The following is an 18846-nucleotide window of genomic DNA, read 5'->3' as shown; positions in this document are numbered from 1 at the left end:
TATTTTCATATAATCATAAACTACATGTTTAGTGCAAGCAGGTGTTTAGTTCAGTGTTTTGTTTTTCCCTTCAAAAGATTTTTGGTCATGATTCATGGTCCGGTTTCTCCCAGGCCCCTGTGCTACATGGTTTCTGTTAAAGCTCTCTGAAGTTGTGAAAGGTCACCAGTCCCTCTTCAGTTGCATGTGCCTGCCGGAGCATGCTTTATGTCAGTGGGCCTGAACTTCGTCACTCAGCTGTTTTGGGTGGGGGAGTTAAAGGGGCACTGATATAATGGCCTCGTTCTCTCTGCACACACATCCATTGTGTTAACCCGCTTGGAAACGCTCCACCATGGAGTGGCTTTTGATTGTCGTGGCAACCTGCTTGCTAGCCCTCTGCCCTGTCAACGGTAAGTGCTAGAAGCATCCAGAGCTGGGAGGACATAGGCTGTAGCGCGTGGCCCACATTACATGTCTGATCTGGTGAAAAGAGACTGGCTTGAGATGTCAGGACTAAATTATGTTGATAAGGGACCGAGAGGTTTATGTGGACTTCTGGTGTGGATGAGGATTTGTTAAAAGCCTAGTGCATTGTACTTAACCCTGTCTATGTATGCCTGCTCTTTCATATTCTGACTTCTGCTAAGTCTACAGGATTCATAGATCTTGCCATTTTTCTCAAGGGAATGAGTGGAGGTTAGAATATGAAGAAGGACTTAGTCACTCCAGTGAGGAGGCCCTAAGAAAGGTAATACCATGTTTCTGTAGAGAACATTTATAGACTTAATCATACAAGCATGCTTTTGTGTTGTATTATATTGTCAATACAAGGCAGTAAATACAGCTCTCAATTTGGCTTAGCATTAGTAAATCGTAATATAACCATGATTACAATGCTCTAGTTGGTCTACCAAACTGTGGTCTCAATGATGCCCCCATCCATTGCTTGTGACTGACAGCACAGAAACTGGCTGTTTATTATCACGTTATTTTGTTTCACGTTACTACTATCAGGAGTTTCCTGAGAAGACCAGACCAATCAGTTTCAAAAATCCACCTTTCATATGTCCTGATATGAGCCCCTCCTCTTCTGTGCCCTCCTCAGGTTGGTTGGTCTAGGATCAGTATTTTAGATGATTGTCAATCAATTTTCAATTAGATTTTTCAGATTCTAGTGTTTTCTTTGAGGCTATTAGATCATTATTACAGAAGGTCTTGATTTATGCTTGCTGACTGAGGATGATTAATATTAGCTCTTGTTGTGTCATAAGTGAACTTCAATTAAAATCAATGTCATTTGTGAAGAGTCTTTAATAGTTCTCTATAATAGTTGAGCTGGTTAAGGCAGCGGATATTAAAGTGATTGCTGCCCTTGGGGATTCATTGACAGTGAGTGCAATTATTTACTCTTCTCTTGTTCTGTTTAGTCCTCTTCGATGAACACTGTTCATTTGTAAACTGACTACAAAATTAAATCAGAATATTTTAATCACAATACATTTTTCATGAGGTAAACAGTTTGAGCAAGTACAAAATAATTTGTAATAAAATTACTAATTGTTGCTTATTAAGCAAAGTCACATTATTGTAATACTCTCTTACTTGCTTTGAATCAATAATCTCTAATATCAGTAATTGTATCACTTGTAGACAGCCATTGGTGCAAATGCAACCACAGTTCTTGGCATACCTATTGAATTTCGCCATGTGTCTTGGAGGTAATTTTACTGTTGTTATTAATATTAATTTATCATTCACATTTTTGTAAATTGTTTTGGGAAACTTTATATGAGGACTATCTTTTATGCTGTATTACGAGATATTTGAACAAACTCCATTTTCCGAGCATGTGTTTCTTTTATTGACTTGCAGCATTGGTGGCTATGGGTCCTTTAAAGATGTCATTACACTCGCAAGTATGTCCTTTTGCCTTAATATCAGTCATATTCTGCATTGACTATCTGAATGAATACTCTTCATGGTTGTTTCGTTAAAGAAAGCAATAGCTTAGCGAACAAGCATCAACCAAACTAAAGGGATAGTTCTCCCAAAAATGAAAATTCTCTCATTTCCTCACCTTCATACCATCCCAGATGTGTATGCCTTTTGGTCTTCTGCGAAACACAAACAAAGATTTTTAAAACAGTATTTCAGCTCTGTTGGTCCTCACAATGCAAGTGAATGGTGGCCAGAACTCTGCAGCTCCAAAAGGGACATCATGGCAGCATAAAAGTAACTTTTATGACTCCAGTGGTTAAATCCATATCTTCAGAAGCACTATGATAGGTGTGGGTGAGAAACATCAATATTTAAGTCCTTTTTTACTGAAAATCTACACCTTCACTTCCACATTCTGGTGTGGAAGTGACTCATATTCAGCCACCTACTGGTTGGGGCTGGTCAAAGTTGGAGATTGATAGTAAAAAGGGACTTAAAAGATCTGTTTCTCACCCACACCTATCATATCGCGTTGGAAGATATGGATTTAACCTCTAGAGTCACATGGATTACTTTTATGCTGCCTTTATGTCCTTTTTGGACCTTCTGAGTTCTTGTCATCATTCGCTTGTATTGTGAGGACCAAATCTTCATTTGTGTTCTGCAGAAGAAGAAAGTCATACACATCAGGAATGGCATGAGGGTGAGTAAATGATGAGAGATTTTTCATTTTTGGGTGAACTATCCCTTTAATGTATCAGTGTGCACACTTTTCAAATATCTGACCAGGACTTCTCTTTGCATTCGATTTAGACATCATTAGACTTTTCAACCCCAATTTAGTGGGACCTGCCCCAACCAAGACTGTCCATGGAACCCCAGCTCCTCTCTGTGAGACTGGATTTAACCTGGCTGTAACTGGACACAACACTTTGTAAATGCCAGTACATCACTAGACATTCCTCCAAAGAATAAACATCTGCAAATATACCTGAAACACATGCTTTAGAAGACCATTTTGATCATTTGCCATCTAGATCAGTGTTTTTTTTATTTTATTTTATTTGAACTGTAAGCTTGTGACCAATTTGTTAATGTGATGATATGTAATCAGATGATGATTTGATTTTTGCCTCTCTTCATAGTAATCTTCCTGATCAAGTCAGACATTTGATTGACACATTGAAAACATATGAGGTAAGGAGTGGTTGCTTCACATTATTCCCAGTAATGACAACCATCAGCTGTAATTTTTGTATTTGCGAATAGTTTTTTCTTCCATTACTGTGCTTTTGAATATGCTGTTATCAAAATCAGTCCTCTACATTTTGTCCTAGATTTACTTTGGTCTAATTCACATTGTACAGGATGTGCTTTGTACTTAGTAAATACAGCTTTTGTAATTTTTCCATTATGACTATCCATCTTTTGCTACAGGATATTGACTTTGATGGGGACTGGAAGATCTTGACCATTCTAATTGGGATGAATGACATCTGTGATTACTGCAAAGACAAGGCATTACTTACAAAGCTGTTTCTTTGGCAAACTACAGACAGAAGATTCTTCTACAGTATTGACCAATGTTTTTCACAATGTCAAACTGGGAACTTGAGGAGGTCTAAAAAAATGTTAAATTGATTGTGAACAGATACTTGTAGAGATGGTTATGAAAGTCTTATGGATGTGTTTCTTTGTTCTCATTGTTTGCTCCTTTGAGCAGTTTGAAACAGCAGTTCTAGGTTAGCAAAAGTGACTAAAGGACCTCTAAAGAGTCCATATTCTGACTGTATTCAAAAATATGGTCCTGTAGGAGTGTTTTTACAGAGCACTAAATTTATGTCCTCTATTTATACACACAGTCCCTCTTTTCAGTGGAGAACTTTGTCCATTACATGACTGTGTCCTTGGAAATGCTGATGAATGAGGTAATAGCAGGTTTCTCTCGAGATGTTAGTAATTACACAACAATCCCATGCCTTTGACTTTTTTTTTTTTTTTTTACTCTACAAAGCTCAATAATTTGACGTTTTTCCAAAAACCCTGGAATTTATACATTTACATTACATTTATGCATTTGGCAGACGCTTTTATCCAATGTGACTTACAGTGCATTCAAGGTATACATTTTAGCAGTTTGTGTTTCATGGGAATCAAACCCATGATCTTGGCGATGCTAGCATCATGCTTTACCTGTTGAGCTACAGGAACCAAAATTTATATTTCTTACCTGTGCATGTTCACAGGTGTTGATAGAAACAAACAGAATGAAATCATTCGCTCATCTAGTTGAAATAAAATAAATATGCATATGGATATGCATTAATATGTGTGTGTTCTCACAGGACTTTGCAGGAGGGAATTTTTAAACGTGAAAACGTTCTGTGCAGGTTCCTCGAATGATAGTCAGTGTGGTTCAGATACTGCCCATGGAGACCCTGAGGGAGGTACAGAAGCCCACCCCAGGATGCCTGCTTCAGAGGTACAGGAAATCAAATCAAGCATCAAAAATCAAACAACGAATGAAAGAAGTGTCATGAATGAAAATTGTCAGTGAAAATGGATACAAAACTCTTATCCAATACTAAAAAAAATTTGAATGGCTGAGCAGACTTTCAATGGCCTGTAGATTACTTTCTTTCTGCCTGTCAGTTTGATGAAAAATGTAATCATCTCATTTTTCTTAGTTCAGTTCTACAGGTTAATTTCTCTCCTATTTAATGCTCTAATATCTCCAGGTCATTCTGCTCCTGTCTGGTAAAGCCAGCTGCTGGATCTGCTGATCTAAAGGAACTGATTGGAGTCAACTTAGAATTTCAGGTGAGTTTGTTTGATAATATATATATATATATATATTGCAAATAGCATTAAAAATATTTTGTGTTTGCTGCATTTTGTATATATGGTGCTAAACTACATTTTCTGTTGTATCAGAGAGCGCTGGAGCAGCTCTTGTACAGTGACCGTTTCTTTAAGAATGACTTTGCTGTAGTTTTGCAGCCATTCCTGAAACACGCAGACCCACCAAGACTTCCTGTAAGAAGGCTATTCGGACCTGACGACTTGTTAATTCCTATAATTCCTGGCAGTGTGTAGCATGGCATTCATTTCTAAAGGAAGAGTTCACCCAAAAATGAAAATTCTGTTGTCATTTACTCACCTTCATGTTGTTGAAAACCATGTATGACTTCCTTTCTTCTATTGAACACAAGAAGAGACATTTTTAAGAATGTTGATGTTTTTTTTTTCTTCCATATAATGAAAGTGAATGGGGACTGAGGCTGTCAGTCATCTCCTTTTGTATTTCACTAAAGAAAGAAAGTCATACAGGTTTGGGTGAATAAATGGTGAAACTAATTTTTGGTGAACCATCTCTTTAAAGTGTGTATGTGGTATTCATGTTGAGAATGGAAGTCCAAATTTGGTTTGTGAATATATTGCTTTATTTATATCTCACAGAATGGGAAGATTGACATGAGCTTCTTTACCCCTGACTGCTTCCATTTCACTATGAAAGGACACGAGGAGCTGGCCAAGGGATTGTGGAACAACATGGTAACAGGTTTTGTTTATTTTACTCATCACAAAAAACAAACAAAAAATCCCAAAACTCCAATTTTAAAAAGTTATATTTTCAAAAGTAAATATGCAACAATCTGGCCTATTTTGACACACACTGCTGCCCATCTGAGGTATTTTACTTCAGTGATAGGGAGTCTAAGCCACTGTGAAGATGATATGATTCATTCATACAGTCTATCAAACAATATCTCTCATTTCTCTGTGGGTAGTTCCAGCCTGAAGGAGAGAAGTTCATGGTGCATAGCTTTTCAAACTCTATTGAGCTCATTTGCCCCCCTGTGGTAAGACGTCTATTATCACTTATTAATGTAATCTTTTTATGGAATTTTATCTTGCAATGTCCCTTTAATTACATGATCTGTTGGATTCACTTAATTATCCCATTGTTACATTCTCTCACGCTCAAACTGACAAAACCCAGGGTCATCCGTACATTTACACCAGACCCAACGCTGCAAAGTCAGGCTCACCACGTCCTGAGAAACCCCAGTCAGCTGGCACCAGACGAGTATTTCTCCATCTCATGCCTGCATTGGCTTTTCTTCCACTCTGGTTGGCTGTTAATCTGGCCTCCTTGTAGGACGTCCATATGGAGTATCATGATTCATGGTACATCATGTCTATCCTCCCTGATGTTCTATAAGGTCTGGATATCATTGCTTTGGAGGGCTCTGAATAACTGAGGTTCTGTTCAGAAACTTGAGCTACTGCAGGGTGATCTGTAAAAATGATGGAGAGGGTGTGAAAGACAAAAAGTGAGTTATCACTGATGAACAGGAAATTGCAGTTCACAAATATATAAAAGATGTGGTAAAAGTCAATATCAGATTTAATTGCTCTGTGGAATGATCTGTACAATGGAAATGGAAACGTTGAAACCTCATAATAGAAAAACATATGCTAACCCAATGACCTTTTTTGATGTACGGAACCAAAATAGCACAACAGCAGGTGCAAAGCCACATTTACCTCTGTGTAATGCTGCCATAATCAATTTAGCAATGAAAGGTAATTGTGTAAGCTAATTCAAGCTGGTTTGAACAAAAATGGCCAGGGGTTATACTGCAAACTCATTAAGCCTGTGAGGATAAAGGAATTGAATGTTAGGTTAGAACAATTGTTTTGCTTGTGATAGTATGGTGAAAAGTAAACTGTTTGAGAGCTTCCTAATGCCCACAGTAATAAGATTATTGCTTTGGATGTTGCAACATGAGAAGTGCTTTTATTATTCTCAAATAAAGCTTTCAGAAAGGACACTTACCTGTTTTTTCCTTTTATCTTTGCTTTTACCAATCAAAGAAGCCTCTATAAGAAAGCAGTTTTTTTGACTGTTGAATAAGGTTCTTAGCAATTCCTAAAGGTTCTTGGAAGCAAGATTCCCTTCTACTCAAAAGGATCTTAGAATAAAGGAATGAATGCCTATTAAATGAAGAGCATTGGCAATAAAATGATATTGGCAAAGCAAATAGCTCTGTTCCATCTTCAGAAGCCTTACATTTATATTTATGACCTTCTCTGGTAAAAAGGCTTTGAATTTCCATACTGGTCCAGGCTAGTTTATGCTGGTTAGTGCTGGTTTGGAAGTGGTCTGACTGGTGGACAAGCATAACCATGCGATACACCAGCAAAATCTACTAAAATATTAACACTACAATAAGGGGATCTGAATGCTGCACAACTGAAGTCTGTTAAGCCATGTAACAGTTAGAGCGTGTCTTTTAAGTTTGCTACTTTAATACACAAATTCTGTTTATCTATAATATTGTGTTTTGACCCACTTTATCCTGCAGCACTGTATGTGTCTAGTGTGGCTAGCTAATATTAGCTGTTTTTCTGTTTCCGAGAACAAAGACACAACTCTACGAAGAGACAAACTGACAGATTGAGATGATCAGTAGGTGTGTATGTTTTGCCACAGAACATAATATTGTTTTATTAATTTGATAAATGTCTCTGCTCAGTGTGTAAAGTTGCATGGATGATGGCTTTCCTAGACATTTGGTTTGATGCATTTTAATATAAGTTACTTAAGTATTTGAAAAACCTCTGTGTATTTGTGCTAAATTAATGTTGGTGCAAATGGGACATGTTTGGGTATGTGGTTTGTCAATTTCAAACAGATATAAAAAAGAAAACATTACCCTGTTTCATCTCTGAAGAAGATTAGGGGCATTCTGTCACTTACACAAACTCCTGCTGGCTGTCCAATATACGTTTGTCCAGAAGAGAGACATTTTGGTCTTCTCATTACAAAATATCAGTCAGAATGTCTGCTGGCTCTAATTTCTAGCTTTTTTTTGCAATGTGTCTGCTCAGCTCAGAACCATTTTCCCCAACAGGGATAAAATGTGTAAACATCTGCCACTAATGAGCACATTATCAGGATATTTTCTGCCCACTAGAATAGACTGATGCAGCATTAAACCCAACTGAGGTCTTGAGATGCACAATGACTGCTTGAAACAGTTTCCATGAGCTATAAAGACAACATTTATGTGTATAATGCAGTCATGCTAAGTACTGCAGTGAAAAAAGAGAGATATTGCCATCAGAGCAAGTCCTTCATAATGAATTTACTTGTTGATAAACATGGAATATGGTAAGCGCTAAGCAAATAATTGCTAAACAAATATGTTCAATTAGATCTGCATGCACATGCCTACTGGTGACTATTACATATACTGAAGGAATTATAGTGAGCTTTGTATGTATTTGTATGTGCAAATTTAGATCAATTTAGTTTCCCACAAGTATTTTCATTATAAGCTCACACTCTCTCACATCTGCTCTAAAAAATCTTTCTCCTCCTCATGTTGCACATTACCTGCCACTCTTTTTCTGATGCATCTTTACCCTGCTCAGTAAATTAGTTGGTGTAATCACATATGGTTCCCCATCAGTCACTGTCAATGCCAGTGTTCAAAGCTGTCCACATCTAATTGAATTGCATTCTGTGTCTAATGGCAGGCACTCCTGGCCAACTTCTATTTGGTATTCAGATTAATACAAAGCAATGACTTTTTCACAACTTGTCTTTCATTTAGCTTAATTTGGGACTAGATGACTGCAAGGTGAAATGTGACGTTTCCATTTAATATTTTACTGTGGTGGAAATCTTTATGATCTTACTATAAGATATGTCCAAAAGCCTATGGATATCACACATCATCTCAATATCTCAATATACTCAGTGAGAGTTTAATTGAGTAGCCTGATATTATCTTGATGGAACCTTGAACCTATTCCATGTGAGAGAATCTGGCATCCGTGTTTCGATTACTTCTTTATTGTTTGGTATGTATCATGAATAAAAGTCTTCAACGTTTTGCAGCTGATGTGTTCTGAGCAGCTTTGTTTTTATACTGATGTCATTTCCTCTTCAAGTCTTCTATAAAAAAGGCGGCATCGCTGCGGTAGTGAGTACAGTGAGATATTGTGTTGTGTTGGAACCAACATCAGTCTGTGCATCCAGCGAAACGATTAAGTCCAGACGCTTATGCGCATAATGCACCCATAAATCAGCGAGTGTTTTCACTCACTCCGAACAGAGGGAAATAGGCTACTAACGCCCATTCGCTTTCCTTTCTCGCGAAGGTTTGTCACTTTTAGGCAGAACGGTTGTCTGCACGAAAATGATTGCACGAGGATGCGTTGGTCTCGCGGTGCTGGTGAATTTGGGTAAGTGAGTACCACTTCATGTTGTCGAAATGTTTAGATTTTATTATGAATGATGTATCGATTCTAAATGGTTTACACCTGAGCGATGCCTCGTTGTGTCTGTCAGCACCACGGACAGCGAATAAAACACTTGAGCGGAACACAAAAGTATTTTCTCATTTTGAATAGGCAGCTTAGTTTACTTCGGTCAATCGATCCTGTGTCAGACACGAGGTGAAATAAAGCACCTCTGGACAGTTAATCGCTTTGCAAAAGTCGCGTAAACACTGCGAATGTAAGTTATTTCGACAGTGGACCTTATTCGCCATATTTACATTTTGACGGGAATGAAAACGAGGCTGAGCGATAGACTTCAATGTGTTGGTTAAATTGTTTTTGATTTGTTCCGCTGACGAAATATTGAACTAAAAATATTTTCAACACATTTTCGGCAGACAAAAGACTCCAGGAATCATGAGTTGTGAAAAGTAGGTGTTATCTAGAAACTTTGACAGCTTTATAGGCTGTAGTGTATGCCGCCTGTACGTATTGTCGATTTATCCCTCACAGCCTCGTTTTCATTCCCGTCAAAAATAAATATAGCGCTACTCTCTCTGAATAAGGTCTATATTATATAATTATAGCATTATGGCTTTGCTGAATTAAAGCATTCTCTCTTCCGTACAGTCTTCTCGGTGCCTGTGTCCCCAGGTCACAAGGATGACAAAGACGTGAAGGTAAGCGTTTATAAATCATTGTTTTAACAAACACAATTTTTTACTTCAGTTTCAAAACGATTTCTCATAACTGCTTTCACAAGTGCTCTGGATGTTAACCCTAGAATGCATATGTAAGTTAACCCCCCTTTAATGCATATTTGGGTCAAAAAAGACCCAGGTGAAATCTAGATGCTTATTCTTAAATATATATATATATATATATATCTTTTATTCGAATCTGAAGAGTTTCAGACACATTGAAAATGGAGTAGGAGATTTGAGTGACAATGTTAAAAAGCCTGTAGGCTTTAACAGAATTATGGGTCATTTCTATGTTTGATGGTAAAATATGAATTATCAAAACAACTCTACCCACACAAACACATACTAATAAGTGCAATGGACTAAGATAAAAAAGTTCTGCCTCCGTATACAGCCTCCGAAAGCAACATTTTCCTGTTTTTGAATGCAGCCTATATTTACACATTATTTTATGTAGCTATATTTGATGTTTAGAGGGAGGTGGTGTACTAAAAAAATAAAAGTTGCAAGTTCAAACACACTAAGAAGTGGTCCAGATGCTACCCATTGTACCTGTGATATGAACTAGTCACCTAACCTCAGGTTGCTCCCTGTAATGTGTGTAATATCAAGCACTTTGAATATAAGTATCAGCTGAATTATATCTTTCTATACTTGCATACTACACATAAATATAAATGTGAACGTGGCATTTAACATATATTTAATTGCATGACAAATGGAAACTGAAAATAATCAATGTATTACAAAAATAATACCAGTGTTAAATGCACTGAATCCCATAGAAAACACATATGGGTTATGGATGACCCACATACAAGGGTAGTGATGCAAATTCACTTATAATTTAAAAAATATTCAACTAAATGTTAAAAATGTAACTTCATATGATAGAAGACACCTTATTTGAAGAATACCTGGAGTGGCAGATCAAAAGACCACTTTGTGTTAAATTATGTCCTAAAAACTAGACGCTGGGACATTTTTGACCCACATATGCATTATTAGGACCACAAGGATGCACAGAATGACAGACATAGTAGTCCATGTTGTCAGGAAGTGTGGAGGAGAGCAGCAGAAATGAGACTGTGAGTCAGCAACACAACATCAGTCTAGTGACAGCTGGTGCAATGTGTGGTACTGAGAGGAGGCTACAAACTACAGATGACCACGAAGTGTGCTTTTAACCTATGCTGAACTGAATTTAAACTTAAGTTGATGTTGGGTTACTTTCATTTAACATAAAATACAGATTTTTTTATGAGGTCCAAATTATTACATGCCTCTTTCTTGTTCTTGGCATTGGAAAATATGAAGAGACCTTTACTGTTTTGACACATAGAAATAGCTGGAAAATCTCCAGAAATCTGTAGATATGTAAAAATAGGAAGTTTAGGGAAATACAGACACATGTTGAATGTGCCCATATGCTGATATACATTTCCACTTATCTCTTACTTATTATCTGCATCTATTGTATATGTATCTGTATTTAAGTATTTAAAAACTGATGTTAATTTCTGTCTTACATTTTGTATTTACTAATATCTGTGCAGCAAATAGCAAGTCAAATTCTTCATCAGAGCAATCTTGCCTTCCAATTAATGTCTAATTCAGAAAAAAAGACATGTATAGCATACTCTTAGCTAAAGTCAAGTTATCAACAGATCAGACGCAGTTCTCCTCAGTAAAATGATAATTCCATTTCAGCAACAGTTCAGCTTTGGCAGTTTTGAGAGAGGCTGTTTTCCCTGACAACAGAGAAATGTTTGACTTTTGGGGAACGTGGAGCCAAACAAAACACAGAGACAGGAGGGAGGGATGAAAGCACTAAGGAGGAAATGGCATTGATTGAAAGTGAAATGTAAGACAGTAAGGCTGGATAAATATTGCATACACAGAGACTTTGAGATATTATTAGCATGATGATGCTATGACCTCTATCAGATTAATCTCATGAACATGTGAAACACAATGCCAAAACTTTACATGATACACCCAAAAGTCATGTTCTGTGTTAAAATAGCTTAAAATGTAATGGATTCTACTATTCCAACATTTCACATTATATTTTTTTTGTCAATGATTCCTTGTGTCTGTCAGCATCAAAAATTGCAGATGAACCACTTATGAGAAATACAACAATTACATTTTCTTCATGCCTAGACAACTTATCACTTACTTAACGATTAAACGATCTCATGTCAGAAAATCAGGTGAAATTACCACACACTAATTGATGCTGAATCGCTATAAAAAAGTTGCATAAAAACTGCAAATCTAATTTAATTGGAATTATTTTGGCAATAGTGAGGCATTCTTATGGTATTACAATATTTTACTCAATAAATAATTTAGTGACATATTTAAGCAGGAGCTTGTCATCTAGGCCTGCTAATCTTATCCCAAGGACATATAAGCGGCTGCTTCCCTTGCACTGGTGGCGATTTTTTTGGCATCACTCCACCTCCCCATCTCCAACTTTATATTTTGTAATGCCTATACCAATTATTATTTCAAAGTTGTCTTTTTATTTCTTGCTTTAGTCAGACAGTCCAGAGGGGATCTCCGAGCTCAAGCCCAGTCCTAAGCTCGAGCCCCTCCATTATGGATACAGCACGCTAAATGTGCTGCAGGACTATATGAACCAGAAAACTTGTTAAATAGGTTAAACTGTCATGGATTCTCCTATTCCAACATGTCTCACTGTCTTTGTATAGGTGATGAAGTGTATTGTGGAAGTCATTGTGGATGCTCTGTCCAAGCCTCACCCCATCCCAGTGTCCCAGGACTGCCTTGAAACCCTAAGCACTGGTGGGTCCCTGCATTGTGACCCCCTGGACTACTATTACCATATATTTAGCTGCACTTTGTTGCTCCTCTTCCCTAACATCAGCAGTGACCTTCCTGATAATGATAAATATGTGCTCATTGCTGCAGTGACTGCATGTTCCTGATAGATGAAAGTTAATGCAAAAAGTAATTAATCGCTTTAGCACATGAGCAGTCATAGTGTGAAGTTTTGCCTTGCACTATTCAGTCACATCACAGTGACTTGTTGTTGATACTTTAATAGCTGGAAAAACAATCATTCTATAAACGGAGCAGCTATTGTTACAGAGATAACACTTACAGCAGGGAAATCAAACACTATGTGAGAGGGTAGACAAAAAGTCTAGGACAAAGACACAGTGAAGGACATATATATATATATATATATATAGAGAGAGAGAGAGAGAGAAAGAGAAACAAGAAGACAGACATTTTGAGAGAGAAAGTAAAGAAGTGAATAGGATCGCCAAGGAGTGAGAAGCCGACTCCGCACTCTTTGTCGGTCAGCAGAAAAGGAAATGCTTGACTCAACTTTAATTCAACGCAAATCTCTCTTCTCCCCCTCTTTATTGCTTTTACACTCTCTCTCACTCACATCCTCTCTTTTCTATCTCAGCAGGTTTGATGATTAATAGTGCAGCTCAGGAGAGGCAGTTCATTTCAGGGCAATTAACACAAATAATGTAAAGTAAAGTGCTGAATTCTAAATATGATTTGGGGTTTGGAGACAGTGTGAACACATTTTCCCTAGAGCTCTGGATGAACAATGGAAACATCAAAACCCATATGAGGTGTACTGTTTATTTTGCAGATGACAGGCTCATGACTATCCTTCGCCACCACAACTTTCTCAGAGAGCTGCAAGAGATTGCAGAGAAAGGTAACAGTTGATACTCTGTATTTGACTGGGCTAGCATAATGATTTTATTTTATTAATAATAATAATAATAATGCAGCTCAAATGGCTTTACATATCAGAAAATGAAAACATTAAAGCTGAAGTGTGTAATTTCTGCACCACTAGTGTCACCAAACAGAACTGCAAAAATAAACATTGTATTCAACAGCTTTTTCAAACGACAGATTGCCTGTGATCAAATAAACAGATAGTCCCACCCCAAACGCACGCCATTGGTCAAGCCAAAGTTGCAGTGTCAGCATGGGCCACTCAATCCAAACAGAGCAATTTCACAGCCCCTAAGAAACACAGCGTTTACAGTTTGTAAGGGAATCAACCTATGAATGGCTTACTTAGTTGTCTCTGCATAATAAGCTGTGATAGACGTATTTTAACATCCATAAAGTTGCACACTTCAGCTTTAAGGGAGTGATTGCAGTAAAAAAACAAAAAAACAAAAAAATAGACAAACATGTTATGTATGTGTACAGTATGTTATGTATTCACACAGACATACAGTACATACATATGTATTTATCAAATGCTTTAGATGCTTTTCTGAAATGCAAATGCTTGGAGCCTGTCTAATTTTAATTAGTAGAAAGTTCCAGTACTTTAATGCATACTGGCTTAAAGCAGCTTATGGTTCCAGCCTGGTCTCATGAAATTTACACGAGCATTGCAACGTTTTTGCACACAGAAATTACGTGCTTCATTACACGTTTGGCTGCAGTTTTTGTTGTTGTTGTTGTTGTTATTAACAGTTTTGATTGATTCTTGAATAAAAAACAGAATTTACTAAAATATATATATATATATATATATATATATATATATATATATATATATATATATATATATATATATATATATACAGTTGTGCTCAAAAGTTTGCATACCCTTGGAGAATTGGTAATATATGTACCATTTTTAAAGAAAACATGAGTGAGCAGGCAAAACACATTTCTTTTATTTCTTATGGGATTCATATTTAACTGTAGGTTATAACAGAATGGCACAATCATAAAACAAAACATGGCAACAAAGAAAAAAATGAAATGACCCGTTCAAAAGTCTGGATACCCTTAGTTCTTAATACTGTCCCAGCTGCGACCCCGGACAACAGTAGTCCCCTGCCCCCACCCATGCTCCTGAAAATGGGGGCAGAAGACGACGCGGAGGCTTTTCTTGACCTTTTTGAGTGGACGGCTGATGTCTGGAGCTGGCCGCGTGACCAGTGGGTGGCCAGGTTCCTTCCGCTCTTGTCCGGGGAAGCCCAGCTTGCTGCCCAACAGCTGCCGGCGGCTAACCTCCTAGCCTATGATGACCTGAAGAAGGCCATCCTGCAGTGGGTGGGTCTAAGTCCGGAGTAGTACCGACAGCTCTTCCGGACCTTGAAGCTGGGGATGTCCAACCGCCCGTTTGCCTTTACCCAACGGCTCTGAGATGCATGCCAGAAATGGCTGCTGGTGGGGAACCACGATGTCGTGGGAGTCATCGATCAAGTGGTACTGGAGCAGCTTATCCTGCGTCTGCCAAAGGGAACGGTGGAGTGGGTCCAGTGCCACCACCCGGCGTCATTGGAGGAAGCTGTCCAACTCGCGGAGGACCATATGGTGGCATACCCGAGGGCGGAAGAGCCCTCCTCTTCTCTCTCTCTCTCCCTCTTCCCCCTCCCCCTGTTTGTTCCCCCCTCCCCTCTCACTCTGCTCTCTCTCCGTTCCTGGCACACGGCGGGAGGAGCTCCACCACTGCGGCCAGTCCCCGAGCGAGGTAGGGGACACACCCCCCTGCCCCTACAGTGCCCCGCCACTCTCCACCTCAGGTGGAAGTGTCCGCCGACGCAGGTGCGGGCATGGCGCCTGGGCCGGTCTGCTGAAGTTGCGGGGATCCGGGACACTTCCGGGATCAATACCCTGTGATGGAGCTGGGAACGGTGGTCCAGATCCCCGACACTCCGCAGGCTGCCCCTGATCGGGCCGGAGCATACCGGATACCGGTAAGTGTCAAGGGGTTACTCACAAAGTATTAGTGGACACGGGTTGTAACCAAACCACTATCCACCAAGGCTTGGTTCAACACGAGGCTTTGGGCACAGCTAAAATGGTGAGGGTGAAGTGTGTGCATGGGGATATTCACAACTACCCTGTGGTGACCCTTGTTATTAAATTTCGGGGAACAAAACATAGAGTGGAGGCCACGGTTAGTTCCCGCCTCACCCATCTGCTGATTTTGGAGACTAATTGGCCTGAATTTAGAAATGTATTAAAGGGATATGCGCAGATGGGTCCTGCACTAAAGCAATGAAATGTGAGATGTGCGATGCTCTGGCAGGGGAGACGGAGGGCCGTCTTCGTCTGCTCCACGTCAGGATGATGTGAGGGGGGGAGAGGCTGCAGCCCCTCCCGTCCTCGGGGGATTTTCCGAAGGGGATTTGCTTTTGGAGCAGTCATGAGACGAAACCCTCAAGCACGCCTTTGACCAAGTGAGAGTGATCGATGGTCAACAACTCCAGCTGGGTGTCACCCTTTCATATCCTTATTTTGCAATTATAAATGAGCGGTTGTATAGAGTGATACAGGATGCTCAAACAAAGGAAGATACAACCCAGCTCTTAATACCACGGAGCCGTCGGGAAACGGTGTTCCAGGCGGCTCATTATAATCCCATGGCGGGTCATCTAGGGGTAAGAAAAACACTGAACTGCCTAATAGCCTATTTTTATTGGCCGGGCATTGGCGGCGATGTCCGCAGGTGGTGTGCAGCATGCCGCGAACCAGCTGGTGAATCCACTGGCCACCCCAAAAGCACCATTGCGCCCTCTTCCGCTGATCGAGGTCCCTTTTGAGAGAATTGGAATCGACCTCGTTGGGCCATTAGAGCTGTCAGCACATGGACATTGCTTTGTATTGGTCCTAGTGGACTATGAAACGCGATATCCGGAAGCAGTGCCTCTGCGCAACATCTCAGCATGCAGTGTTGCTGAGGCACTCTTCAAAATAATCTCCTGGGTGGGGATTCCGAAAAAAATCCTCACCGATCAGGGCACAACCTTTATGTCACGAACACTACGAGAGCTTTATGAATTATTGGGCATTAAATCAATCCGCACCAGCGTTTACCATCCACAAACAGATGGTCTGGTGGATTGATTTAATAAAACCCTTATAAATATGATTTGAAAGTTTGTGCCCGAGGAAATTGGGACAAATGGCTCGATCCCCTGTTATTCACAGTACGAGAGGTCCCGCAAGCCTCTATGGGATTTTCCCCATTCGAGCTGCTATATGGGTGGCGCCCGCGCGGCGTGCTAGATGTTATGCGCAAAGCTTGGGAGGAGGGACCTTCAAACAGTAAGAATGAAATTCAATATGTTCTTGATCTTAGAGCAAAACTCCACACTTTGGGGCAACTAACACAGGAGAATTTGCTCCACGCTCAAGAACGACAGAGCCGACTGTACGACAGGGGAATACGGCTGCGGGAATTTGCACCGGGAGATAAGGTACTCCTATTACTTCCCACATCGAGCTCCAAATTACTCACCAAGTGGCAAGGACCCTTTGAGGTCACACGACGAGTGGGGGATCTCGATTATGAGGTAAAGCGAATCAATAGAGGGGCCACATGTCAAATATATCACCTCAACCTCCTGAAATTTTGGAAGGAGGTGGTCCCTGTGATGTTGGCTATGGTAGTCCCGGAGAGGGTGGAAATTGGGCCAGAGGTGAATACAAAACACAATCATTTCACCCCGGAGACCACCTCTCACCGTATCAACTCGCAGAGGTTGCCAAGTTGCAAAAGGAGTTTGCAGACGTGTTTTCCCCTCTACCGGGTCTTACGAACCTCATACAGCACCACATCGAGACCAAGCCGGGGGTGGTGGTACGTAGCCATCCCTACCATTTGCCTGAGCACAAAAAGAAAATTGTCCGGGAAGAATTGGATGCAATGCTTGATATGGGGGTAATAGAGGAACCCCACAGCAATTGATCCAGCCCGGTCGTTCTAGTTCCTAAGAGCGACGGGTCTGTACTGTTCTGTGTGGATTATAGAAAAGTCAACACGGTGTCTAAATTTGACACATACCCAATGCCTCGCGTTGATGAGTCTCTCAATCGGTTGGGCACTGCTTGATTTTATTCAACATTGGATTTGACAAAGGGTTATTGGCAAATCCCCTTGACACCAATTTCCCGTGAAAAAACAGCCTTCTCCACGCCGTTTGGATTACACCAATTTGTGATGCTTCCGTTCGGTTTGTTTGGAGCCCCGGCTACGTTTCAGCATCTCATGGACTGAGTCCTCAGACCGCATTCAGCTTACACTGCTGTCTACTTAGATGACATCATCATTTACAGCAATGATTGGCAGCGGCACATGCAGCATCTGAGGGCGGTTCTGAGATCACTGAGATGAGCGGGACTCACAGCAAACCCCAAGAAGTATGCGATTGGGTGGGTGGAGGTACAGTATCTGGGGTTCCACTTGGGCCATGGGCAGGTGCGTCCCCAAATTGACAAGACTGCGGTGATTGCGACCTGTCTGAGGCCCAAGACCAAAAAGGGTGTGAGACAGTTCCTGGGGCTGGCTGGCTATTATAGGAGATTCATGCCTAATTATTCGGATGTCACCAGCCTGCTGACTGATCTCACTAAAAAGGGAGCTCCAGACCCGGTCCAGTGGACGGAGCAGTGTCAACAGGCGTTTACGCAAGTTAAAGCTGCACTTTGTGGGGGGCCACTTTTACATTCACCTGATTTCTCTCTCCCTTTTGGCCATACTTTCGCAGGTGGTGGAGGGAGAGGAGTGCCCGGTGCTGTACATTAGCCGCAAGCTCTCACTGAGGGAGACTAAGTACAGCACCATAGAGAACGAGTGTCTCGCTATCAAGTGGGCGGTCCTTACTTTCTGGTGTTACCTGTTGGGGCGGGCCTTCACCCTCTGCTTGGATCACGCCCCACTCCAATGGCTCCACCGAATGAAGGATACCAACGCGCGGATCACCCGTTGGTATCTGGCTCTTCAGCCATTTAAGTTCAAGGTGGTCCACAGACCAGGAGCACAGATGGCTGTCACCAACTTCCTTTCCAGAAATGGGGGGTGAGTGGTAGACAGGCCGGATGTCTCCCCGGCCTGAGTCGGGCGGTGGGGATATGTGGTAGTGGGGGCGTGGTCGAGCGTCCTTCCCGC

General features: G+C 40.5%; 2 protein-coding genes across 5 annotated transcripts in view; both read left to right on the top strand.

Moving 5' to 3' along the window:
* The first annotated feature begins 25 nt into the window (after positions 1 to 25).
* si:dkey-177p2.18 (phospholipase B1, membrane-associated) lies at positions 26 to 6751 on the top strand. Of its 4 annotated transcripts, XM_051655397.1 has the most exons (16): positions 26 to 392; positions 666 to 730; positions 997 to 1087; positions 1313 to 1371; positions 1633 to 1700; positions 1855 to 1898; positions 2734 to 2854; positions 3066 to 3117; positions 3358 to 3438; positions 3783 to 3848; positions 4311 to 4402; positions 4659 to 4740; positions 4855 to 4956; positions 5380 to 5475; positions 5712 to 5783; positions 5924 to 6751. In XM_051655397.1, exons 1-16 carry the CDS (start codon positions 335 to 337, stop codon positions 6080 to 6082), a joined length of 1308 nt encoding a protein of 435 aa, XP_051511357.1. In that variant the 5' UTR covers positions 26 to 334; the 3' UTR covers positions 6083 to 6751. The 4 variants fall into 4 exon arrangements, with proteins under 4 accessions (XP_051511357.1, XP_051511355.1, XP_051511353.1 ...); XM_051655395.1 differs by having other exon boundaries at positions 2764 to 2854; positions 5712 to 6751; XM_051655393.1 differs by having other exon boundaries at positions 5712 to 6751.
* A 2167-nt stretch (positions 6752 to 8918) lies between these two features.
* The window catches only part of LOC127416483 (chromogranin-A-like), a 30328-nt gene continuing 20400 nt past the window's right edge, over positions 8919 to 18846 (top strand). The window contains exons 1-4 of the mRNA XM_051655876.1: positions 8919 to 9180; positions 9847 to 9896; positions 12641 to 12734; positions 13564 to 13632. Of these exons, the coding sequence (XP_051511836.1) occupies positions 9135 to 9180; positions 9847 to 9896; positions 12641 to 12734; positions 13564 to 13632 (259 nt within the window). The 5' untranslated portion in view covers positions 8919 to 9134. The remainder of the gene's footprint in view (positions 9181 to 9846; positions 9897 to 12640; positions 12735 to 13563; positions 13633 to 18846) is intronic.

Source organism: Myxocyprinus asiaticus, chromosome 25 (assembly GCF_019703515.2).
Source record: "Myxocyprinus asiaticus isolate MX2 ecotype Aquarium Trade chromosome 25, UBuf_Myxa_2, whole genome shotgun sequence".
Classification (NCBI taxonomy): Eukaryota; Metazoa; Chordata; class Actinopteri; order Cypriniformes; family Catostomidae; genus Myxocyprinus; species Myxocyprinus asiaticus.
Note: the sequence above shows the minus strand (reverse complement) of the source record. Positions and strands in the feature narration are given on the sequence as shown.